The 25,738-nt window shown below is 40.9% G+C and overlaps 2 protein-coding genes across 2 annotated transcripts in view; both read left to right on the top strand.

Annotated features, from left to right (window-relative positions):
• Window positions 1-25,738, top strand: part of ATG12 (autophagy related 12) — a 307,791-nt gene that overhangs the window by 132,950 nt on the left and 149,103 nt on the right. The gene's annotated exons all lie outside the window — the stretch shown is intronic.
• Window positions 316-25,738, top strand: ENTREP1 (endosomal transmembrane epsin interactor 1). Its single transcript, XM_079331541.1, is given in 12 exon segments — window positions 316-578; window positions 581-766; window positions 3,154-3,210; window positions 12,201-12,311; window positions 12,840-12,968; window positions 13,749-13,853; window positions 13,975-14,093; window positions 16,625-16,754; window positions 17,353-17,425; window positions 22,146-22,295; window positions 24,026-24,312; window positions 25,408-25,738. Coding segments are annotated over 12 exon segments (1,680 nt in total). The 5' UTR covers window positions 316-452; the 3' UTR covers window positions 25,615-25,738.

Here is a 25,738-nt window from a genome sequence, read left to right as displayed (position 1 = left end):
AAGATTTATTTTAAAACTATACGCATAGTGCTCGGTATCAACAGTGACCAGGGATAAAAGGGCAAAGGAGAAGGGCAAGGGAGGGAGCACAGGAACAGGAGAAGGAGTAAACTCCACCAAAGCTGTTGCAAAAGCGGCCGCAGGAGCATCAGCGGGGAGACCCGGGACGGGGAGGATGGCTCAGGGTCCGGGAGGACGCCCGAGCTCCGGCGAAGCACCTTGCGCGGGGCTCGGCGCCGGCTGCGGAGATGGTGGTGGCCCCGGGCCCGCCTGGCGCGGAGGGCGCGGCGGAGCCGGTGCTCCCGCAGGGCAGCGGAGCGGATCAGCGCCCAGCCGGGAGGCGAGGCGGCGGCAGCGCCGCAGGAAGTCGGCACCCGAGGGGGCTGGCACGGGGGCGGCAGCGGCGCAGCCCCGCCCGGCCCGGCCCGCCGCACTCCCGCCGAGAGAGGCCGATGGTGCTGCCTGAGTCCCGATGCCCGCTCCAGGGGCTCGTCCCGCTGCGCCAGCCGGCGGCGGGCTCGCCGTCCACCGCGGCCGCCGGGCTCTCGCCGCTGCCCCTCCGCCCGGGCGCGCCGCCGGCCGCCGCCCGCGCCCCCCGCGCCCCCCGTCCCATCCGTGCCCCTCGCTGCCCTTCCGCTGGCTGCTCGTGCTGGGGCTGCTGCTGACCGGCCTGGGCTGTGCCCTGGTGGCGCTGGGATTCTGGGCGCTGTGGTTGAGCAGCACCCCGCAGGTGAAGAACGCGTGTCCGCTGTGGGCCGGCTGCTCGGTAAGTGGCTGCCGCGGGCAGAGACGCGCCGTGCCGGGGCACCGGCCTGGCTGGCGCTCCCGAGGGATGCGTGATCTCCTCCTCCGCCATCCCTCGGGAACTCCGGGGAGCGGGTAACAGCTGCATGCTCACGGCTCTGTACGATGTGTGCGGGATCCCAGCGGGCTAACAAACCTCGAGACAAGCAAATAGGGGATTTATTTCCGACGTGCATTTTTGAAACGAAAAAGTACTGGGTTATTTTGCGCTGTCAGACACAGTATTTTCAAAAGTCGTTGTGTATGTAGATGTTGCATGTTTGTGCTTTGTGCCTTTACTCGTAGGCATATTGTAGAGATAGATCAACAGTGTTCCCGGGGAAAATGGATGGACTTAGGACAGTTTTGAAAGGAGTACTGAGAGACGTTATTCCATCTCCTGTTGGGTTCTGCTTTAAACCACAGCTTCATAAATATGGAATATATATGAGAGTTTTTATTGCAGAAACTAGGCAAGCAGAAGTTATTAAATGTAGGAGAGTCGGATTGTTTGGTTCCAGTCTGTGGGCCCTCCAGCAATCAGCGAGTCGTGGGATGGCACACTCAGCTCCTGCTACAGTATCAGCTGAACACTATCAGCTTATCCCTCGTTTTAAACATTTCAAGGAAATTGACAGTGTTGTTCACCGCCTCTGAAAATGAGCTCAATGCAGTAGTTTGGGGACCAAGTAGCTCCTGTTTATCTGTATAATGCAGGGTTCATCCCTGAAAGTACACAGTCCTTGGGGGGTGAAGGGAAATCCAGACCATCCAAATGTCTGTGTTTGCTGTCTCTCTTGTGATCTTTCATTTCTTTTTCCTTTCTTTCTCACTCTAGATTAAAAGAAGTTTAAATATATGTAACCAATGGACTTTCTTTGAATTCTGCATACAGAACCATGCTTATGCTTTTAAAATGCTTTAAAATTGCACGTGTAAGATAGAAGTATTTGGTATTTTTAATAATCAAGAAGGGTGTTGGTTTTGTTTGGGGTTTTAAAATTACTTTTCTGAAACAATAGTACACTCAGAAAAGTTAGCAAAATACAATTTGGCTATAAAAATATAAGTGGAAATTTTAGCCCAGAAGCAACCTGGAAAAGCAGATGCCATTAAAAGCTGACTGATATGTCTGGTTGGGAGCTTTTTGGTTTGATTTTCTTTTCATTATGGATGCGACATGCTAACTTGAGAGGGGCATGTCAGGAAAATTTTGAAGAGGACTGTTTTCTTATCTTTCACAGAGGTAATGAAATAAATTTGTTGTCCTTAAGGAAAAAAACAAACCCAAACATTTACATCAGTGTTGATGTGCTTTGTTATAAAATTATGTGTGTCCATTTTGCAGTCAGAGAATTCAAAAAATACTTTGTTATGAAACTGCAGTTATGTATGTGGTTTTGCAACATCAGTGATGATATCAGTAGGTGTTTTGGCCAAGTCATATATGTGTGTTACGCTAGATTAGATTGATCATGTCAAGTGAATGAAGTTACAGAAGGGATTTATTAAAAGTACTAGTGGATTACTTCCTGCTTGTTCCAGTCTTCCTGTTTCTTTTTAGGATAGGAGCTTGGTGTCTACTGGCTTAGTCACGAAGTCCAGTGAGTTACAAGTAAAGCTGCTGATTTATGGGCTGTGTTGAGAAACTTATTTGCATTTCTTTATAGAGTTCTTATTCTTCTGTGAGAGAGTATTCAGGTGTGCTGTCTCTTTCAGTTCTGCAGCAATTCTTTATTGTTTTTTAATTGTTTTGCCCTGCAAGGTAAAGAAACAAATCATAGGGTTCAGTTCTGTGATTCAGCAAGTTTGGTCTAACAACCTCTGTGGCAGAAGGATGTGCTTTTCAGCAAGTTTGGTCTAACAACCTCTGTTGTAGAAGGATGTGCTTTTATTTTAACTTCTTTCCTCATGCAGATACTGGCATTCATCTGATTAAATAGGAAAATGGTTCAGGGAGGTAGTGCTGGTGCTCTTTATTGATTTTGGTAGGGTTCATGCTCTGGGTTTTAGCTCACTGAAATGGTCAGAAGTTAGGAAAAGGGAAGAAAGAAGTAGACACTACTAATAATGGCTGAAAGCAATTATTTTTGACAAATGTGGAGGATGAAATTGCTGACATACTACTTGTGCCCATGCATGTTTTCTGGGAGGAAAAACCAAAAAACAACCAGATTTAATTTAGTTGTTATTTCACAGGATGTTCTTAAGAGCAAAGAACCTCATCAGGACAGGTATTCTCTGCTTAAAAATGCATCTTTTTATCTTCTCAGCATGGCTGTAGTATTCCAAGTACAGTAATAAAAACAGTGTAAATGGCATTTTGTGAGTTCTTTGTTCTTGGTAACACTGTGTTTTTTGATGTTGTAGGCAATCTTATGTGGAATCTTAAGATCAGCAACATGGAAGAGGCCAACGCAGCTTTTGGTAAGTATGGATTAAACTTTGTAAGGAAGTTATAAAAAATGGTCCTAATTTAATAGTCTTGGTAAAAAAATAACCACCCCTTTCTCCTTTAAAAAAAATAATGCCAAGTCTTTCTTTTAAAGTAGAATCATAATTATTTAAAGAGAAGTCAAAGACCATGAAAGGCCATATTCTTTCCTACATGAATGAAGTTCCCAGTAAGGGCAAGAGTGGACCACGTCTGGAAGAATTGTTAATATTATTTAAAGAGCATATTTTATGTTTTTGCCTGTATAAGAAAATGCTGACTTAGAATAAGTGATTCAGTTCTCCAAGGCAGTGCAGCTTAAACTGAAATGAAGGAGGTGGTTTTAAATCTTAGCTTAGTTGTAGTGGTTTAGTTTTTGACAATGGGTTTGAGAACTAACTTAACACATTACAGCAGAACCCAGTGCTATGTTCATATACAATTGACATTGCACTGCTGTAAGAGAAGTAGATTGATGTACAGGGTGTGTAAGCTGTTTCCACTTGCAAGTGAAATTTGAAGCTGTGTGGCTCTTAACATCTTAAAATTGAGATTTGAAAAAGTTCTGAAGATGCTTTTGCTTGTGTATGGGCTTAGGGAGTTTTTTTGTTTTGTTGGTAGATTTGAGTTTAGTTTGGCTTTTTTTTTTTTTTTCATTTGTTTGGAATTTTTTGCCTTACTGTCACTTCTGAAGACTTTTTTCAGGCCAAGGCAGCTGTTTCATTTTTCTGCATCACTCCTTTGGGATCCACTCAGTATCAGTGAGGAATACCAAGGATTAGACGTGTGAGCTGTGGATAGAATCATAGAATCATAGATTCACCAAGGTTGGAAGAGAGGTTTGAGATCATCCAGTCCAGCTGTCAACCCAGCACTGCCCAAAACCCCTAAACCACATCCCCAAACACCAGATCCAGATGCCTCTTGAGCACCTCCAGACATGGTGACCCCACCACCTCCCTGAGCACCCTATTCCAGCACATGATCACCCTATCAGTGACAGTATTTTCCAGGATCTAAACTGACTCTTCAGGCCATTTCCTCTTGTCCCCTCACTGCAGGCACTGTATGGATACGGGCTCCTGACTCCCCACAGCCTCCTTTCAGGGAGTTGTAAAAAGCAATGAGATCCCCCTGAGCCTCCTTTACTTGAGACTAAACAACCCCACCTCCCTCAGCTGTCCCTCATGAGACAGGTTCTTTATTCCTTTCAGGAGCCTCATTGTCATTCTCTGGACAGGGTCCAGCTCCTCAATGTCCCATTTAAAGTGAGGGGCCCAGAACTGAGCACAGACTTGAGGTGAGCCCTCTTCAGTGCCCAGTACAGGGGCATGATCACTGCCCTCATCCTGGTGGCCAAGCTGTTCTTGACACAGGCCAGGATGCCACTTTGGCTTTTTAGCCACCTGGGCACACAGCTGGTTCATGTTCAGCTAACTGTCAACCAGCACCACCAACATCCATTGTTATTTCTCAGTGCCAGTGCTTAACACAGGAGTTTTGTGGATGTAGAGAGGAGCCCGGTGTTGGAGACTCCCAGTGGAAAGGCCATGTTTTCATCAAGACAAATGTACATACTCTCAGTCTCAAACTGCCTGGAGCTTGCACAGTACTCCTGTGCTGATACTGCCTCCGTACTGTGTTGTTTCTATGGCATGTTGTTGCTCTTTCACTCTTTAATGTTCTCCTTTGTATAAACCTTATTTTCCTTTCCTAATTTTACTGAGGTAGAAAGCACAAATTCTTCTTGATCCTTTCTTCCATTTCAAATGATCTTTAGGATGGTCACATGCTGAAGGAGATTGCCCTGGGATATTGTACAGCAAATGGGAAAGTTTCTGACATGAAATGGATAAAAGCTCTGAGCAGCCTTCTATGATTTCATAGCTGACCCTGCTTTTGAGCAGGAGATTACACAGAAGTCTTCCTCAGCTGTCTTATAGCCTCAATTATTCTGTTATTATGTGATTCTGTGAAACTGTTTGGGTTTTTTTCTTATTTGTATGTGTATTCTATAGAGGTTTGACTTCTGACAGCCAGATTGATCAGCCTTGACACTGGGAAGCATTTCTGCTAAGAAAGCAGTGAAACCCTGGGACAGGCTCCTAGAAGTGTGGTTCATGCCTTAAGCATTCAGTGTTTAAGAGGCAATGCACTTACTGCTGGGCTTTGATTTTTGGTGAGCCCTGAAGTGGTCAGGCAGTTGAACTAGATGATTGTTGTAGATCCCTTCCAACTGAAATATTATATTCTATGTAGAAAAAGAGAAAGAATAAGGAAATAAACATTAAACATTACCCTTACCTTGAGGGTAAGGAAATCACACTTTAAACTAACTACAGTCTTTCAAGGACGGATTGTTAGTTTCTGTGAGCTTATCTATGTTGAGCTAAATATCTATTTTGTCTTCCCTCTAGTAAATTGAACATTTTCTCTAGAGAGTTATGAAGAACACACAATTGCATGAATTTTAAAAGCAACCTTCCTAGATGTCTCAGGAATGAGAATTATTACACAGTCATGACTTAGAATTATGACATTCATAAGCAAAACTAAAAAGATCATTCAGAACTAAAGCATATCCTTTTGCCAGTTGAGGCTCTCCTCCCCTCTTGTCTCATTATGTAAGCCTTAGCACTCCCACTGATGATTTCTCACTCTCTGTGTTTGTGTTTTTGTGGAGGATAAGGTTGTCATGGGTTCCACTTCAAGCAAAGGCCTTGGTCATGGAGTAAAACAACCAGACTGTTGGTCTTTTTCTGTGATAGCAAGATCCTGGTGCTGCTGATGCTTGCAGAAAGCACAAGGCTGTAATGCTGTGAGAAAGGAGCTGGGGATGGGCTGTGGTGTTTCAGCCTATCGTGTTCTCCTTGGAGGGGAGGAGGGAAAGGAAACACATCAGTTAGAGATGTAGTGGACTTTTAGTAGCACCATGTGTGAAAAAGACAGCAGTGAAGAAGGATGGCTGTGATAAGACCTTTTAGTAAATAAAATGAAGAGCGTATTTGTGTTTTGTCACCCGTGCTGTTTTACAGCTGCATTAACAGTGTGATATGATACTAGGTAAATAATCTATCTGAGAGACAGGGTACTGAAAGGCAAAATCGAGCTACAATCATGTATTTTGAAGGACATTTTTGCAAGGGAGGCCTAGCCTTGAACAGTACAGCGGCTGAGAAGTTTGAGCTTTGAAATCATTCCTTGGAATTTTCGTTCTTGATATTGATTGTCAATCAGTTTTGGAGGTCAGCTTGTGCTGTTTGTGCTTTGAAGATGATTTTTCTTTGATGTAATGCTGAGTTAACACTGGATTCAATGATCTTAGAGATGTTAATAATCCTATGTTTATTCTTCTTTAGGAGTGTTCAAATGTATTAATGGGGAAAGGGAAAACTCACCACTACCACCACCTGCTCCTCCAAATTACATTGACTCTGAACTTTTCTGGCCGCAGTGTTGCTTTCCATGAGTAGAATCTGGTTCCTTCCTCTCTGCTTCTAGGCTTCTTCCTTTCACACAGCAGTGAATCTTAGTTTTACCTGAAGGAACCTGAGTTCTTTCAGAAAGTACATCAGTTCTCCATTGTTAGTTTGATTGTGTATGTTTTGAGGGCAGCTCATGCTTGCTGTTATAGACTTTGCCCTTGTATGCCAGATTGGACTAATTTGAGTTTGTTGCATTTCCAGGAGTTGTCAGGAGCCATACATGCTTTGCTGAATGCAGAAGTCCTTAGCTAGTGAAGCATCCTTTCCTTGCAGTTACACATGACTTAGTTGCAATGCTGTAGAGTGCTTTTTGGGTGACCTCTGATTGTGTTTGTTTCTGGTTTTGGTGGGTTTTTTTCACCACCTGAAACAAAGACTTCAAATTAAGCATCTCTGTGGTGTCTGCTTGGTGCTTGGGTTCTGCTGCTAAAGAGCAAACTTAGATGTGATTGAATGAAAGGGAAAGGAGTGCCAGCATCCAACAAGACACCAGCCTGTTGTGCTGTGCAGAGTTTAACTGCTGCAGCTGCAAGTACTGGGGAGCAGTTTGGTACCTGCAAAGTGCATGGCTTTCAGCTACATCAAGTACTGCATGCTTCTGCTGTATGCTAGCATGGCAGCTTCTCTGTTCATATGTGTCCTTGTTTCCATGTAAAGCTTTGAGGGCTTTCACAGAAAAGCCAGAGTTGCATGAGCAGTATGAGTCATTGCGTTTGGATTCTTCTCATAAGGATTTGAAATTTTTATTTGAAACACTTTTAAGTTAAACATGTTAATATTTTTGGTCTATGACAAATATTTACAGGTCTTACTTTGAAAACAGAAAAGTTTATGGAATTCAGCCTTTATTTATAACCTGAAAATTTTTAAAAAATTTTATTTGTTTAATTTATTTTATTTATTTAATTGAAAACCTTTATCCAAAGGAAAATATGTTCCAGAAAACTTTAAATAAGGATTTCTTAGGGCTGACTACTCCTATGATATCTGCAACTTGACAGATTTTCATTAATTTAACTAACATTTAAGGTATAGATCAAGGTACTTAATTCCAGTAACATTCTTAAATTTCAGCTCTGCTAGTTACAGTGAACAGAAGCTCCATATCCTGTCCCTAACCCTGAAAAAAGGTCCCTCCCTAAAGCCTGTGCTTTATGAGATGCAGTCATTTGACTTGTGAGAATTACTGTAGTAGTATCTTTTCCCCCTGGATTTTAGAAGTGAAATAGCTCAGTGTTAACCTCTTTGCTCACACTCCAGACTCCAGCATTAAGTCAGTAAGCAGTAATTATACAAAGGTTTTATAATCAGTGTAAGCAAACAGAAATATGCTTTTAAGTGTGAGAGTATGAAAAGCCATTAGAGGCTTATAGCCATTTTTATGCTGCGAAAGCTTTTCTCTCATACATGGGTGTTTTAGTGCTGCATTTGAAATATATCAATTCTTAAATTAAATCAATTAATTTGTCTTTTCTTGTGGGGCTTTCCTTTGTTGACAGTTATGTTGTGGGTCACCATGAAGTACAATAAATAACTCTCACAACTGACAGAAATCTAGTAAGGTCCTATGAATTTTGAGTATTGTTGTTGCTGCTGTGAATGTGGACAATTAATCAATGGACATGCTCTTTTCTACAGCATCTTTATGAAGGATTTATGTAGGCTGTAGACAAATGCGAGAGCTGCTGATTGTGACACAACTGTTTTTTCTTTAATTTGAGTGCTTGCTTGGGCATCAGTCCTGCATGTGCTTATTGAAGTGAAAGCAGTTCCTCTCTGGCGTTACATACTCGCCTCAACGGCAGCCAGCAGCAGCACAATGAGGTGCTTCCCTATGCAGAATGAAAGATAGTGTCAGAGCTTTACCATGCATGTTTACTCTTCCTTGGAGTCCTCCAAAGGCATTTTTTTACCTGAAAGAGATCATACATGAAGCAAAAAGTATGAATAGAATACACTTCACTTTCATGTAGTTTAATTCATGTGAAGGTTCCTCGCAGTTTTTTGTAGCTGTTCACAGACCATGTGTATTTAATGCTCTGAAGATGAAGCTGTGAGACAAACTGAGGCCATAATTTGAGTTGTTTCCATTTTTTTTAGCTGCAGTCAAGACCAGTTACATCTGTTTGGGTTTTTAAAATACCATGTTTGCCTTTCTTTGTTTTTCTCTAAATTGAGAAGTACTTCTCTGCATAGGATCTTCTGTCACTGGGATAAAGTGTAACCCTTGTTTTCACTTGTGGGTGAGTAGTGATGGCGAAGACGTTTAAATATGCATCTGCAGGAGAATATAAGTAACAAAATAAGCTAAGAGTATACATGTTGGATTGGACAGTGAGTGGCTGAATAAGTGGGCACAGAGGGTTGTGATCACTGGTGAAAGCTGAGCCATGTGGGGTGGGCTGAGGGGTGGAAACTGAGGAGCCAGTACTGCTGCAGTGAGTGCTCTGCACAGTGGATCTGAGTGCACTCTCAGCACAGGTGATGCCAGGCTGGGAGGAATGGGCTAATAGCTAAATATTGCCATTCAGAATTGCCTGGATTGCACTGAGAGGATTCTCTTGAAAGTCCTGCCTGCGCAGGGAAATTATCCTATTACACAGGAGGGAAAAACCTTGGTGGAAAGCAGCTCGGCAGACAAAATCCTGGGGATCCTGGTTTCCAGCAAGCTGCCCATGAGACAGCAAAGTGCTCTTGTGACAAAGGAGACCAGTGGTGTCCTGGGCTGGATTAGGCAGACTTGCCAACAGGTCAAGGGGTGTGGTCCTTCCCACACCTGGAGAGGTGTGAAAGCTGCTCAGCCTGGAGAGGAATAGGCTCAGTGGGAATCTCCTGCATCTCTGTAAATTGCTGATGAGTGGGAACGAAGAATAGGGAGCTGGACCTTTCTCAGTAGTGCTCTCTGCCAGGACAAGAGGTGTCAGCAGAACTGAGAAAATAGGAAATTCCATCTGAACAAAGAGGACAGCTTTTTCACTATTATGATGGTCAAAACCTGGTGTAGAACTATTCAAAGCTAACTGGACATTATATTCAAGAGCCTGCTGTAGGTCATAAAATCATAGAATGGTCTGAATTTGAAGGAATTTTATGGCTCCAGCTCCCTTGTTGTGACACCTGCTTAAGCAGGAGATTAGATTTAGAGAATCTCAAGAGGTCCCTTCCAATCTCAGTGATTGAGCAGAAATGCTGACCAGTGATGGAGCAGAAAGAAAAAATTATTTTTTCTCTTGGCAGTCAAATACAATGTCTTGTCCACTCTCAGATGTGTAGTAGAGAATTTTGTGGTTATGGTTCTGATCATGATAGTGTTTTAGATTGTACGTAGAGGAGTTATGCTTATCTTTGGCTCATTTGGCAGGATTTTCTGAATATTGGATTATTCAGTCAAAAATACACTGTACAAATAATAAAAACCAGATCACGGTTATACTTGCACATGGTAGAATTTATTGGAATGTAAGTGCAGAAATTATCATTCTTGTTTCATGTATTTATGATAATGTTTCTTCTTTTCCTCGTTTTCTTTGACTACTGACATTTTTTTAGAAAAATGTTAATTATTTTGTTTTTCAAAATTTTGGATAGGAAGTCTGGATTTTAGCTGTTACTTTTTGCATAGCTGTAGACTGAATTGTTTCTATTGCAGCTTTTGTACCAAAGAAGACAATGTGAATTTGCTAGTTTTTTTGTTGTTGTTGTTGTTTTTAATCTTTCATTACTTTGGCCACATAACTTCTTTTCTCCATTTGTTCATCAGTTGAAAAAGGACAAATACACCTATTGTTTTTCTTAATATAAGTTCATGAGATTTGTACTATAAAGATGTTTCCTATTTAACTTACAATACTGGCCAGTTTCTAATTGTCAGTGCCCTGTGTTGAACCCAGCTGAAAAGTTTTATATAATATTTATTATTTATAATTATTTATATAATATACCTGTGTGTACCAATTCTTTTTCTCAAAGTACTTTTTTGTCAGAAGACTAACTAAGACAATTTAGGTAAAAACATAAGGAATGGGTTGGATTCATTTACGTGCTAAGCAGGGAGTTATTTTTTTAAAAATCATTAGATCCTGTGTTTGTATGGAAAACAAATGACAGTGCATTCTGCAACTAAAACCCTCTTCTCTGTGGTTTTGTGATTAGTACAAAGCTAGGACAAAATACTCTTTCTCTTAATAATTTATAAATTATTTTGTTCTTAGTGTGTCTAACACAAAGTAGTCCCAGTCCTCTTCCGAGGTTTAGTAATAACTACATATATTATTGGGATTTTTGGGGTTAAAATCTACCTTACAGGATAACATTATGGTCAAACTAGTAATGTTGTAATTGAAGAGTTTAGCTTGCACAGTAATGCTCTTTGGCTCTTGTCCATTCATGGGCGATTATTTCCCTGAACCTCAGAAAATGGGAACATAGTTTGTGCATAGCTTGTGTTACTTATTTTTGCTTCAGATTCCAGGTAGCTAACCGTGGTACATCAGCTAAATTTATTTGGAAGGCCATGGTGTTCTTTGCATGTTTAGGAAGTCCTTGCTGCTGGATCTTCTGTAAAGGTGTCTGGAGCAGAACTGAAATCGTGTCCCTCACAGTGTCCTTCTTGTCCTCTGTTTTTTTGTCATGTCCTGGCTTTTTGGTTTGTACCATTTTGATACAAAGAAACCTGAGTGAGCAGATTGTAATTAAGAAAGATGCTTTAGGACTTTATGAATCTGATACTTGCTTTGTAGAATTGAATGCTCAAAGGAGAAATTTTGTTTTTATTTGTCTCTAAGGTAATAGTCTGACTCACGGTACTTGCTCTTGAAATACAGAATATTTTTGCCTTGATCATTGTAAGGGCATATGTGAAAGCAAGACATTATTTTGTCCACTGCTTCTGCTTGTTCTTTTTTAATGTATTTATTACTCTTGCCATTTTTCGATTTCAGGTGGTTTATAAATCTGAAAGTATTGTCTGATTTATAAGTGCTTTGGTTTTAGTAGCCATGCAACTGAAGTCTCTAAAGTGTTTTCATCCTCACTGTACTGGGACAAATATTTTTCATTTATTTGTGCTGCCAAATAATTCTGGAAATGTGCAAAGTGAATGTCAGCTTAAGATGTTTCTTCTTCCTCAGGTTTCTTTACTGTTCTGAATGTGTTGAGAGCTAAATTTGGTTGAAGAGTATGACATACAGTGGAAGTTGGGCGATTTGCTTATCATGCTTTGGACTCCAGCAAAACCTTTCATTGCTTGTACTATTACTACTGACATTTTCAATAGTTGCATATATTTTAGCTCTGCGTAACTAGTGTGAAATAAGGAGAGAGAAGACAAAGAATTTTGGGAATAGGAAAAGACACCTTGGGGCACTGAAGCCATGGGCAGTTTTGAAAAAGCAGAGAGTCATTCTCCACTTCAGTTTGTGAGTGGGATTTGCTCTGTAATAGGTTCCTTGATTTGGATTTCTCTGCCCACTGCAGTTAACTTTGTTTTGGTGTTCCAGGTTAACTTGTTTGTTCTGCTGTCTGTGATCAGTGTTATGCTGAATGTGACTGGATTAATACTTGGATGTCAAGGCATTCAATTTGTGTCCAGGGTACCCAGATGCGATTTGGTGAGCACACATACTGATTTACATTGATTTCTTCTCATTATGGCAGATTAGCTTGGTGTGCTGAGATCACAAAATGTCCTGATGTAGAGTTGCAGGTAATTTAAGAGCTAGCATAAAGGATTTTGTAGTAATGTAAAAAATACAAACTGTTGAAAAAGCCTGAGTGTGGGTAATGGTGAGCTACTGACAAAATGTTCAGTCTGTTATAATTGTGTAATACCTTACAGCAGCAGCTGTGAGGAAAAAATAAGGTAGATCAGATCATACTAGCTTTTCAGAAAACTTCCACTTGTGGAAAATGTAATCTGTACAAGGAAGGGCAAAATGCAAAAGATTTTTCTCAAGTGGTTGTCATAAGAAAGAGAAGAATCACTATTCATGAGCTGGAAACTGTGGAATAATTGAAATTTAAGGATACGATACAGGGTTACTTGGTGATGAAGATTATTGTGTAAAACATAGGTTCTATATTATGCAGGTAAAAATAATGCATAAAACAATTAAAAAGTGGACTTTTGTTTCTTAAAGATGGATATGGATGAAAACAAAACTTGTTTGTGCTGTGAAGAACTTCATCCCACCAAATGCACAGAAGCAGAGGCTGTACTGAAGCTGTACCATGTGAATTCATGCAGTGCTGCTCATCTTCTTCTCAAGGTACCCTGCATACACATCAATAGTACTGCCTTCTAAAATGTCCATGCCCATGCAGCAGTGCAGTGCTGAAGTGATTGATGTGATTGTGTTTACTGAGAAAAAACCTGTTATTTTTCTGGTCTTCCACTGTGCTCAGATGCTGTCTATGATTCTGTAACATGTGGGGGCTTTTTTGTGTCAGGGTTTTAACCAGTGCATTGCTGATAAGCAGTTCTTGCTATGTTTTGTGTTTACTGCAACCAAAACTGTTGTGGAATCCAGACAAGATTACAGGGGTAAATAGGATCTAAGTTTTAGCTAGAGATTTGATGCCTTTGTTAATCTTTTGCACTTCCCAGCCTTTTGTGGCTTAGAAACTGCTAAAATAAAACTCCCAACCAAAACCATCTTCAAATATCCAAAAGCTTTGACATTTCTTTAGTGGTGATCATCTTGAATCTGGATTTCCCACAGAAAAGTTACAAGGAAGGGTATAATTATTGAGTGAATAGATGGATAAATCACATCTGGGCTGTATTAAACTCTCTGGATCTCCCTCTCAGGACAGTAAGTATTGTAAAACAAGTTTTTGCAAATTACTCTGGTCTTGGAGATTTGCTGAAGACTTCATCCCTTCCTTAGAAATAATTGCCATGGTCATCCCTGTGTTTTCTCTATTTGTTTTAGTTTTGTATTACCATTATTATTATTGTTATTATTATTATCATTATTATTATTATTTTGACATTCACAAATACCATGATTTAATCTTTTAATTTCAATAATCTTCATGTTCTTCAGAAAGTTCTCTTAGCTCTTAGTGTCCTGAATGCTCTCACCGCTACAGTTTGCTTCATAGCGTCTGCCCTGAATTACTTGCAGATACTTGCATCAAGATGCTGCACAGTAAGTGAGCACGAGGCATTGCCTGACATAAAGTGTGGTACAAACACCATTGATACAGTACACTGTTCAGCAATATTTATAAAAACTCAGAAGGGTTTTAACGCGAGTTCTGTCTGATTAGGGTGAATATGAAATTGAAGATGAAGATGGTGATTTTGACCCTGATGATTTTGTCCCACCTGTCCCACCTCCCTCCTATTTTCCAATTTTAAGTTCTTGTACTCCAGAGACAAGTCACAGGTAAAACTGTACACTCACTTCCTTTCTTTTACTGTATTTCAAAGCACTGCTTATTTTTCTTTTTTAAAGATTGTTTTCTCTGGTGAAAAAGGCTTGTGATTCAAGGAGATTAAAAAAACACAAAAAAAAATCCCATTGGTTTGGAGCCAGCATAAATACAGTATGCATAAGGGGGTAAGATTTTGTGGGTTTGAGTTTAGATTGTCCAGGAACTATTTCTGGATGAAATAGTACTACTTGACACAGCTGAAAACTTACATGATGCTGTCAAGAGAACAGCTGTCAAGAGCTTGGGAAGCCACACATAGCCACTTGGCAAGCCAGAGACCCTGAATGGTGTTCCCCCATGGACCTTCCTGCCAGAGTCATTCTCCTTTCCCTCTTGGGCTGTTAGGGCAGACTGGAGGATCTGTTTTGACTGCACTGCCTGGGAAGGTAATTCCTTTCCCTGCAGGTGGTTATTTGCTCTTAAAAGTTACTTGCAAGTTGGCTTTACTAGTTTATGACTCAGGTGGGGCTGCATTATTCTCTTCTGAGCATACAATATTTTTACATGAAGTATTATGGTGCTTGAGCAGACTGTATGACTCGTTTAAAATTCCTCCTTTTTGCAGTGTGCCAGAATGTTTAGTTTATTTCACTGTTTCATTAGGAATGACTTGCATGACTTTCAAAACTATGTGTTCCTGGCAGAGGTGATAACAGATTGCCTAGAAAATGATAATATGGCACAACAACAGGATTTAGATTGAACAGGTCCTCTGAAACACCAGAGATTAAAAACTTCTGTGTAAATCTTGGTTCAAGCTGCTTATGAGAACAGAAAATGATCTGTTTGGAAGAGTAATTATTTATCATTTTCAAAGTTCCCCTGCTTTAAAATGGATCACTTGTTCTTTGTCTAGCATGTCATTCTAGATGGTTATCTCTTTCCCAGAAGCAGTATTTCTTTTTTCTTTTTTTCTTTTTTTCTTTTTTTTCTTTTCTCTTTTTTTCTTTTTTTCTTTTTTCTATTTTTTCTTTTTTCTTTTTTTTTTTTTTTCTTTTTTTCTTTTTTCTCTTTTTTTTTCTATTTTTTCTTTTTTTTCTTTTTCTTTTCCCCACAGGAGGGGCTGCTGTGCTAAACATTGTTTAAGACTTCTGTGGTCTAAAATTGAATAGCTACCTTGCCTTTGACTATGTTAAAACTTGTTCATGTTTAAGTGATGATGAGATCTTTCTGAAGTCAGGCTGCTTTTTCAGGGTGTTGTGGGTAAAAAATAAATAAAACATGTTTTATTTTTCCCATTTTTGAGAACAAAAAAAAAGACAGTGGCCAGCTGTCAAAATAATATGCTTTCTTTTCCTGGGATTTCTCCATGCATTACCTCCACTGCCTTCACAGGAGTCTTTTGTAGAAGAGCTTCCAGGTTCTCATTTTGAAAGTTTCATGTTTTCCTGTCTGTGCAAGCAGTCTTCCATAGGCATTTCTTTAATTCTGCCCTTTACTCTGAGCTTGCAAGAAAAAAATTTCAATCATATTTGTTTCCTCCAGCCAGTGTCCAGAGCAACCCTAAATTCTGGGAGGAAGGACTTGCTTTGTAGAGAGTAGTATGCACTAGTGATAGTGCATGAAACCTGACCAAAGTCCAGAGACCAAAATATAGATTTCTGTGTGTTGCTTGAGGTTCCTGCTCAGTGCCAAATCAGCAACTATAATGTTGCAGAGAAGAACTGAGATGCTTTGAGTCATAGACTTCTCTGTGGGAATTAAATGGGGATTATCCCCAGATAATTATGCCCCATCAGAAATCTCTGAGGAAAGTTTTGTTGTCAGCTCCGCTGTTCATCTCCACGCTTTGTTATAGTGTTCCTGGGGCAATGTAAAATGTATATTTATCAAAATCAAGGTATCTCCAGGCACCATTCTGTTTTGTTCCTTCTAAGAGAAAGATGTTGCGGCAAAAGGTCTTTGGGATTTCTGCTGTGTTAAAGGTTTCAGAGAGCTCTTTGGAAACTGTGGAGTAAGGTTAACCATGAGATACATTTGCCTTATACAAGTCTTTGTGAATTGATCAATACAATATTCTTGCATCATCACAAGAACAGCTTTTAGTTTGAATTTGGCTTTTTCTGTGCAGGTGTATCTGAACATAAACCATTGGGTCAGAAGTATCTTAAATTTAGGCTACAATAAGAACTCAGTGTTTCACAAAACTCAGAGCTAGGCTGTCACATTTTGAGTGACAACCTGCACTTCGATTTTTGTAACAAAACTGAACATCTGAAGTAAAATTAGAATGGGTTCCTAGCCCCAGTACTGCCCAGAGATGTTCGAACTCTGGGGAACACACTGGAGAGGCACGTCCTAAGGAGCTGATTTGGAAATTACTCCTGCTGTCTTGTGTCTTGCAGATCTTGACGAGTCCAGTATTTGAGACTTAGATCCCAAACTCTGAGTCGGCACAGGGAAGCCATGGAGTTTGGAAGCAGATGTTTTTTCTGCAGCTGAAAGCCATAGTGACAGATTTGCTCTGTGTTATTTATTGCAGCCCACCTGTCTCTGATGTGGTTTCACTGCCCTATATTTATGTGACACGAATCAATGGGGTTGAAGTGTTCTGCCCTCTGGACCCACCTCCACCTTATGAAACTGTGTGCAGCTTAAGAAACTCTGAGCAGGTATGGTCTTGCAGGAGTTTAATGTCTGATTTGTTTTTTCTACTCTGAGGGAGAGTTTGCACTCAAGCTTGGTAAATATAAGTCTGGAGGATACATTTGATTACAAATGTAAATTTCACCAAAGATTTTAATTAATCACTTTCCTCTAAAACTGAAAAGTTTTCTCCAGTTGGAAAACTGCCCAGACATGGGAGAAGGAGCAGAAAGCAGTGTGGAGCACAGCTGTTGCTGGTTACTCTAAAAGACCTCCTTCATTTACCTACATTCATTTACCTTCATTTCTTCATTTACTTCCACTGCTGTCATGAGGGACTAGGACATGGTTTTGGCATCATTGGTCATACCTTTTCAGTGGTGTTTGCAAAAGACAGGTGCTTTTCCCAAGAAAATACTGGATAAGATAAAATTCACTGACCTGGATGGTGAACATGAATATCAGACATTCACTGGCCTTGATTTTGCCATGGAATTAAACTCATATCACACAGTCTCTGTGTAGTTAAGAACAAGTGTTCCATTTCTAAGGTGGATGTTCCAGTTCTTAGGAAATGCCAAAGATGGTGACTTGTGGTTTTTCAATTTTTGCATTTTATTCCAGGGAGGTGCACTTCATATAAATGGCACGGAAGATGTTGATTCAGGGGAAGTAAGTGATAGGCAGTTCTCTCAAGGTAAGAAGTAATTTAAAATTTTGTTCTAGAATGTTCTCTCCAACACATACCACTTAATGCAGCAGGAGCAGCATTATTAGTTCTTTGAAAGACCTCCACCATACTTGAAACCAGAGATACAGACTCATATTTGTTTTGGGCAGTTTGTTTTGGGAACAAGGATTAATGTTTAAAAAGTTCAAAAGCATAACAAGTTGTTTTTATGTGAAATACAAAAAGGATATGTTTCCTTTTTTCGCAACTTAAAAGTTAGTTTTTTATACTATATCCATACGTTACAAAAAACTATGTCCAGCTCCAGTGCTTCCCTTTGCTTAGTGTATGTGATATTAACATTTTGTTAACATTTTGTTGCTGGTAAAAATAGGACAAGGGTAGAATATTTCTGCATTGTCTGGAGCAAAACTGAAAATTACTCCATTATCCAGCTTGAACTGGAAAAATTACTAAATGGTTCCTGCATCCTTGTGCAAGACATAGCTAAACTACTCTTAGAGGCTGCATCAAACTACACCTCCAAGTTGTTTTTAGCCTAATGTTTGTTGCAGTATATGCTTGTGGCTAAACATTATTAACTACCAGCTTTTCCAGTACAGCCCATAAAAATGTGTTCCAATTTTCATTTGAACTTGGCCATTATGGCAAGACTGCCTTGTCTGCAATATTCACACAAGAGAGTAAAGACTGGGGCTGTGGGGGGAAGCCTCAATATTGTGGCCTGTCTTCTTCCAACCTACTTACAATATATGAAGAAACTTGGGTTTGAACTGCATCAGTTGAAACTCTTTCTATTATGTGGAGTCAGGGGGGAAAAAAAGAGTTTGTGTAAAATCATACTTCTCCCAAGTGTCAGCTCTGTCAAAGTGCCCTTAAACTCTGACAGTCTCTCTGAAACCTCTGAGAACAAGCACTTGGATGCTTCTGGTTTCTTGTCATTCATTTACTGTAATGAAATCTTTTGCTACAGCTCTTCTAGATTTCATTCTCAAAACTTTCTTATTGGTAGTACTCCTGTTACTTTCTCTGAGCTGCTTGAGCTCAAACAAAAAGGTTAGCAAATAAGTGGTGACTTGCTTGAAGTTATGAGGGTGGAAACAGGAAAAACATAGCATAGAAAATGCACCTGCTGTGAAGGAAAATATTTGTTTGGTTTTTTTTTGTTTGTTTGTTTGTTTGTTTGTTTTGTTCTATTTTGTTTTGTTTTATTTTGTTTTGAAAAAAGGCTGATAAGACATTATTTGAGGCATTTATATTTAAAAATTTCTCTTGCAAGAATCAGACCTACCTGAGCACATTTGGTGAAGTATACCCTCCTCTCCATCATCTTAACTGGTTTGTCCAGTATTTTTGTAATAAAGAGATCTGTAAAGAGAAGTTGAATTATCAGCCTGCCTGTTAAATTCAGGTAAAAAAGAAAGTGAGCCTATTAAGAAAGAAAATTAACTCTGCTGCTTATTTTAGATGCCAAGGCTTTCTAGAATTAAGAAAAAGAAATACACTGAGCAGTATCTCTTCCTTTATTTAAATTTGGGAAGGTATACTACATCTGGCTGGAATGCAGTTAATTTCCTTCATAGCATCCTATGGTGCTGGTTTGGATTTGTGACCTGGGGGAATGTTCCAGCCTTGTCACTGTTCAGGGGCTGGCTGGGCATCACTCAGCTGGTGGTGAGTGACTGCTTTTGCATCACTTGTTTTCCTTTGAGTTTCTCAGGTTTTTTTCACCTCACTCCAGCTGTCCATATCTCAGCACATGAGTTCTGACACGTTTGTTCTTCAGTTCTCCTCCCCATATCACTGGGGAAGAGTGAGAGTGGCTGTGAGAGACTGAGCTGCTTGCTGGGGTTAAACCACTGCAGAAGGGAAGGAAGTATAAACTGGGGGCTTATGTTGGAATTGTGGCAGAGGAAGTTTGTGCTGCTGCAGTGCAGCAGTCTATAAATAAAACTTGAACTTTCAGTTTATACTGGCAGGCTGTCATGCCAGGGCATTTGTGTTTGATGCTGTGATTCCCTTGGCATCATCAGAGCTGATCAACTGAGCATAGCTCCTGATGGAAGTTAAAGCTGTGCCCTGCTCTGCCAGCAGAGTAAGGGAAATCCTGACTGCTGGCTGCAGGAGGAGCTCTTAAGCTTCTCTATGCCAGCTAAAATTGTTTTACTGACGTCAGAATGATTCCTGTCAAGCAGAAGGGGACTTCCCCTACTGACTGTAGCAGGCAGACATGCAGCCTTCTGCTGGTGTAGGAGGTGCTGCTCTGTATCATCACAAACGAGGTGTATACATTTCTAGTACACACCACTCTAAGACAATTATCTCTCTGAAATTATTATTATTAAGGATTATCTTAAGATCATGAAATCTGTTCATTAATCTGTTCAGAATTATAAAAAAAAATGAACAAACCACTTCTGCAAAATAACAGCAGCACTGTACCTCCAGGACTTACTTCTAACACAACTCCACTGGTGTTGAAAAGTTTAGATTGGTAATGGATTCTTTACTCCTGCAGGATTCTTGATCTGTCATGTTTTGTTGCTTGGCCTTACCTTCAGATTTGCTAGGCTAGTGCCTGTTTTATGTAAACTGTGTCATTCCTTTTTCTTTTTAGAGATTCTAAGTTGCATTTGTGTAGGCAATAAGGTGCTGTGCTCAACAAGTATGTGTCATCCAGGCCTAAATTTTCTTGAATGCTCTTGCCACTGGCACATACCTGTTAGAGTGACACCACAGGTTTTTTGCTGTGTTCTGAATAAAAGGTTGTTTACATAAATTTGGTTTTGTATTGGGTTTACATGGCCAAGGTTTGATAGTGGCAGGGGAAGCTGCTGGAAGATTCTAAGCTTCCTCTCTGTCTGGTAGAGCTCCAAAGATGGACCTGCTGCTGGAGAAGGCTGGACAAGTTAGAAATTATGGTAACATCTCTGTGACAAATTATTTAAGTAAGAAAAAAAGGTTACTTTGCAGATGTATTGGTGCTCAGAGGAGTGAAGTGAGAATTTGTGAGAGGAATAGCCCTGCAAACACCAGGGTCAGTGGAGCAGGAGGGGCAGGAGATGCTCCAGGTGCTGGGGCAGAGATTCCCCTGCAGCCCGTGGAGTGAGAGGGATGCAGAGGGTCACCCACAGCCATGGAGTGACAGGGATGCAGAGGGTCACCCACAGCCATGGAGTGACAGGGATGCAGAGGATCACCCACAGCCATGGAGTGACAGGGATGCAGGGGATCACCCACATCCATGGAGTGACAGGGATGCAGAGGATCACCCACAGCCATGGAGTGACAGGGATGCAGAGGATCACCCACAGCCATGGAGTGACAGGGATGCAGAGGGTCTCCCAGAGCCATGGCAGGGATGCAGAGGGTCACCCACAGCCATGGAGTGACAGGGATGCAGTAACAGGTCTCCCACAGCCACGGAGAATCCCCTCTGGAGCAGGTGTGTGTGTCCAAAAGGCTGTGAACCCACGGGAGGCTGTGCTGGAGCAGTCTCCTGGCAGGGACCTGCAGACCCAAGGAGAGAGAAGCCCAAGCTGGAGCAGGTTTGCTGTTGGGACTTATGGCCCCTTGGGGGACCCACGCTAGAACAGGACTGACCCCATGGAAGAGTGACCCTACACACAGCAGCATTTTGTGTAGAACTGTTGTCTGTGCAGTGGACTCAAGCTGGAGAAATTCCTGTCTGTCTCCTGTGGGAGGGACCCCACACTGGAGCAGAGGAAGGACTCCCCTCCCTGAGCAGCAGCAGAAATGAGAGATGAACTGGCCATCACCCATGATCCCTGTGCTGCTGCAGGGCAGAAGATAAAGCCCAGGGGAGGGTTGGGGGAAGGTGATTTTAAGATGTGTTTTATTTCTCATTATCCTGCTCATTTTTGGATAAAGTCAGGTAATATCCCTGAGCTGAGTCTGCTTTGCCTGTGATAGTAATTGCTGAGTGATCTCCCCCTGTCCTTATTTCAAGTCATGAGCATTTAATTATATTTCTTCAGTCCAGTTGCAGAGGGGAGTGGCTGTGGTGGGTACCTGGCCTTCAGCCAGGGGCACCCAACTACCAATCTTTCAACTCTTGAACGATCAAGAAAATTGTTTTCTGTGATATGCCAGGTGCCACTAGATGGAGGTACAGAACCAATCTTAGTGAGAAATGTACATTGCTTCATCCTGTCCTGTTCATTAAATTGCAGCACATAGTTTCACTCTTAGGAAAAGGAGGAGTGGGAAGGATATAGCTATCACAAAAATCCAGGAAAATATTTAAGTAAAGTTTTTAGTTCATTTTTAGTGACTGGGGACTAGTTTATGAGATACCTAATAGCAGAAGTTGGCCAACCTCTCTGACCATATGCATCTTGGTACAAGTGCATATGAGCAGGAGGATTTGGGGCTCTGTGAGATTTAGTTTTTCACCAATAAAGCTGTAGCTCCCTTCTCTCTGACCAGTAGTTTAAGGTGAATTTTGTATTAGGGTGTAGTAGACTGTAGCCTTCTGCTACTCCAGTTGCATAAGGCTGAACAGGTTTTTGCAAACATTTAAACAGGGTTTAGACCAAAGTTACTGTTCAGTAAGTGTCTGTGCACACATACACACACCTCTAGAACTCTGTGACCAGTTATTACAGATTTGCAAGTGGGATGGGGAAAAATGAATCTCTAGTAATGGTTTCTACAGATTAGCTTTATTTTGACTACTTCTACTTTTCTGTTTCTAATAATTCAGCTGAAGAAATTCAGGAGCCTTCCAGCAGAATGAGCTTTTCCCCTTCAAATGCAAGCTGTGTACCTGCAGGAGTGAACAGGAGAGCTTTCCATCCCTTGAGGAGATATTCTGAAAGTGACCCTGTGCTACTGCACAGCCAGCTGCCTCAAGGTGACTCTGTTTTCTCTGTCAATGATTGTGTAATGGTTCTTTAAAAGAAAACTTTTCAGAAGTTTGGCACATTGGACCTAGTACCTGCAGAAATGAACTACTGTTTCCCAACAGAGCACGTGCATAACAGTAGTTTGTGCTTCACCAAACTTTCTCCATCTAACCCCTTAGTATTGCTGCTCTTCAGGTTTTCACATTAGGAACAGGGTCTGGGTATGAAGGAGGGGTGGTGGAAAATGAGGAGGGAGAGCACACAGGATTCCTCAGTGCACTGACATCTAAAATCTTACAAGTGCAGTTGTCAGTGTGAGTAGTTCAAAGAAAAACTGGCTTGGGAATTTGGTATTAACCTATAAATTCATACCTGCTTTCTCAACCCTCGTATCATAAAAAAAAAGACAAACCTAAAAAACTCAACACAACCCATGTGGAGAGTTGATGAAACTGCTTTGGTGTCAGTGATCTAATTCTTTTGCTGTGGAAAAACTGCTAATATGACTACACAGTCTGTGATGGTGCTGACAGTCTTGAAAAATGCATCAGCCAGAGGTCCTGCAGTTTTTACTACAGGATATTGGAATCCCCACAGTAGCTGCTGATACATACCAGCAATCAATATGAAAGTGCCAATGGGGTGTGTTAGTAACAGCCATTTATTCTGGATACTGACAGCGTGCCAATCTGGATTTCACTTACTGTTTTTGTGGAATGTTTTCATGGCTCTGCTGTATCATGTGCTTTGTCTTGTTCTCCTATCAACTTCCACCACAGCAGCCCAGAGAATCTGCTGCTGAAGAAATATCACGACACAGAGCCTATTCACAGCTGTGAGAGCAGAGTGTTTCTGATGTACAGAGACCCCATGTCAGAAGCATTTAAAAGATTTAGGCTGGATGTTACTGAGTTGGTTCTGTTCAGCAGTTAGATTTGAGTCAGGCACGAGTGCCATGGAAAGGAACTTCACTGCAGGAATGGAATTTGCTTCGTTAGTGCTCTTCTTGCTGGGAAGTTTTGTATCTCCTCCTGGCATTTTTTTTGTCTGAAGCCAACAATAAAATGCTTCTTGAATAATCTGTAGGTGTGGTTTTGGAGCTTTTTTGGTTTTTTCTTCCTTTTAATGGGGCAAAAGTTTGATAACTTGTTTACACCAAATGAAGTGAATTTTTATTTTGACCAAAGGCAGTGAAATTCATTCTGTATTGCCCCTTGTAACTGCAAGGTTATTTTGAATATTTTGCTGCAGGTTTTTGTTTGTTTTTATTTACAGTGAATTTCTACTTTATAGTATTACTAGCTTCCAGCTTGAAAGGTAGTTATTTTCAGGTGCAACTTGTCCTCCTCACTGCTAATAATTAAAAGTTATCAAGAGTTTAGGAGAGATCATAAAAGCCCTCTACCTTTATGTTTACATTAACATGCATTTCAGGTTTCTTCAGGCCAGAAACAAGAGAAAGGAACCAATGTACACAAAATTACAAAGAGCTTTCCAAAGGGGAAGAGTCCCTCCAGACCTTCTGACATGTAATATGCACTCAATCATAACTGTGTATGACTATTTTGCAGGTGATTTGTGTAAACCCAATAGAGTGAACGTACCATACCACTCTGCCCATGCCAGACTGTAAAGTTTTACAAGGTTAAACTATGCACTGCTTCCTTAGTGAATCAGGAGCGGAATCTGCGGGAATACCGTGCACCATGTGGATTGTTTGCTTTGTTTCATCTTCCAGAGACAGTGCTCAGCTGTCAAACCGTGGCACCCAGTGATGTAAGTCCACAGAACGCTGTCACCTTGCGGAGGAGTTCAAATGCAAGAGCTGTGAGGGGAAGACCCCAGTCTCTGATAGACTATAAATCTTACATGGACACTAAACGGCGTGTGGTGTGGATCCTGGAGCAATCCTCCTGCAGCATGAGCCCAGACATACATGACTTGGTGGAAAATATCAAATCTGTTTTAAAATCAGATGAGCAGCACATGGCAGAAGCTGTCAGCAGTGCCACTTTCCTTGAGCAGGTAGTTTTATTACTTGTATTTATCAGGTGATGTGGAAACCCACTGCCCCTGGTTTGGAAGTATAGGTTTACCTTTACCAGTCCTGAGTTTTTGGACCAAACTGGCTTCCTTCAGCACTTTAGTTTCATGTAGGGAGTGTGTGAGAGGCTGTGACATTTCTTGCTCTATCAGCCAGAAGCCAGAGTGTGTGTGTATTTAAAAACTGAATCAATCTTCCGTTGAGGAATCATGAACTGTAAATAACATGACAGCGTTTTATATTGAGTGTGGCAGGAGAGAGGGAGAAGATGTTCTAAATAAGCATTTGCTATTGCAAACCAGAAGGAATGGAAGCTGACAAGGAAAACCAATAGAACCAACTTTTTTTGTGATTGGCTCTCAGGATAAAAATAAGACCTGGTACTAAAGAAAGAGAAGCAGAAAATGGAAAATAAGTGCTTATATTAATGGAATGAATATCCAGAAATTTCAGACACTGCAGACTTCATCAAACAAATGTTTTGGTAGCTTACAGACCATTTGGGTAGATGAATTGATTCATGCATAGCACAAGTAATTTGCTATGACAACTCGTTTTGGTTTGTGTTCTCATGCAAAATGCATCAGTGTCATTTAGGCTCTGCAAATAAAGTGGGATTTCCCACTGCAGCCTTCAGGCAACAAAAGCCTTGACAAATTGACAGAAACAGGAGGGAAAAAGGCTCCTTATGAGAATTTAATTTATCACACAGGCCTGAAGGTTATTACAGTTCAGTGGCTTTTGCAAGGAAGCAATATTTAGGTTTTTTCTAAACAATACCATGCCATAGGCTGGAGAGAATTCCTGTGCACCTTTGAGAGGGAAACCAAACCAACCTAACAAAAACCCCACAAGCAACAACCAAATATAAAATTACCCCACTCATTTTCCCAGCTAGGACTGCTTTTCTCATGCCTCCTCAGCAAACCCTAAGGGTTTTTAATAGCTTTTTAAATGATTCTTTAAATATAACAGACAATACTACAACTAGCTTCTTCCTAGTTGGGTAAAAAAACCAACTATTTTAATGAAACAAGAGCTAAAAACAAAACTGATTTAAATTTTTCTTTTCAAAGGTGATGACATCTTCCCAGCAAGCCACATCACGGAGAGTCCGTGTGTTACCTTTCAGATTGCATCCTGGATTGCTGTACCTGGAGAGCTGTGGTGACCTGAGCACTTTCACCACAGAGGGAGAACAGCTACCAGAGAGGAGAATCCAAAGAGCAGAACACGAACGGCCTCACAGTGTTGTTGGTGTTGTCAGGGAAACTCTACTTTGAGCTAGCTTTTGGGTAATTCCTCAGCAGAGCACTTCTGTCAGACATATACATACTGCAGAAGAAAACCATCTCTGGCAAGTGGGCCCATGGTTTTGTCTGTAATTACCTTCTTTTTTAATACTCC

Source organism: Erithacus rubecula (assembly GCF_903797595.1).
Source record: "Erithacus rubecula genome assembly, contig: SUPER_Z_unloc_4, whole genome shotgun sequence".
Classification (NCBI taxonomy): Eukaryota; Metazoa; Chordata; class Aves; order Passeriformes; family Muscicapidae; genus Erithacus; species Erithacus rubecula.
The sequence above is the reverse complement of the archived record's forward strand: the minus strand, read 5'-3'. Positions and strand labels throughout refer to the sequence as shown.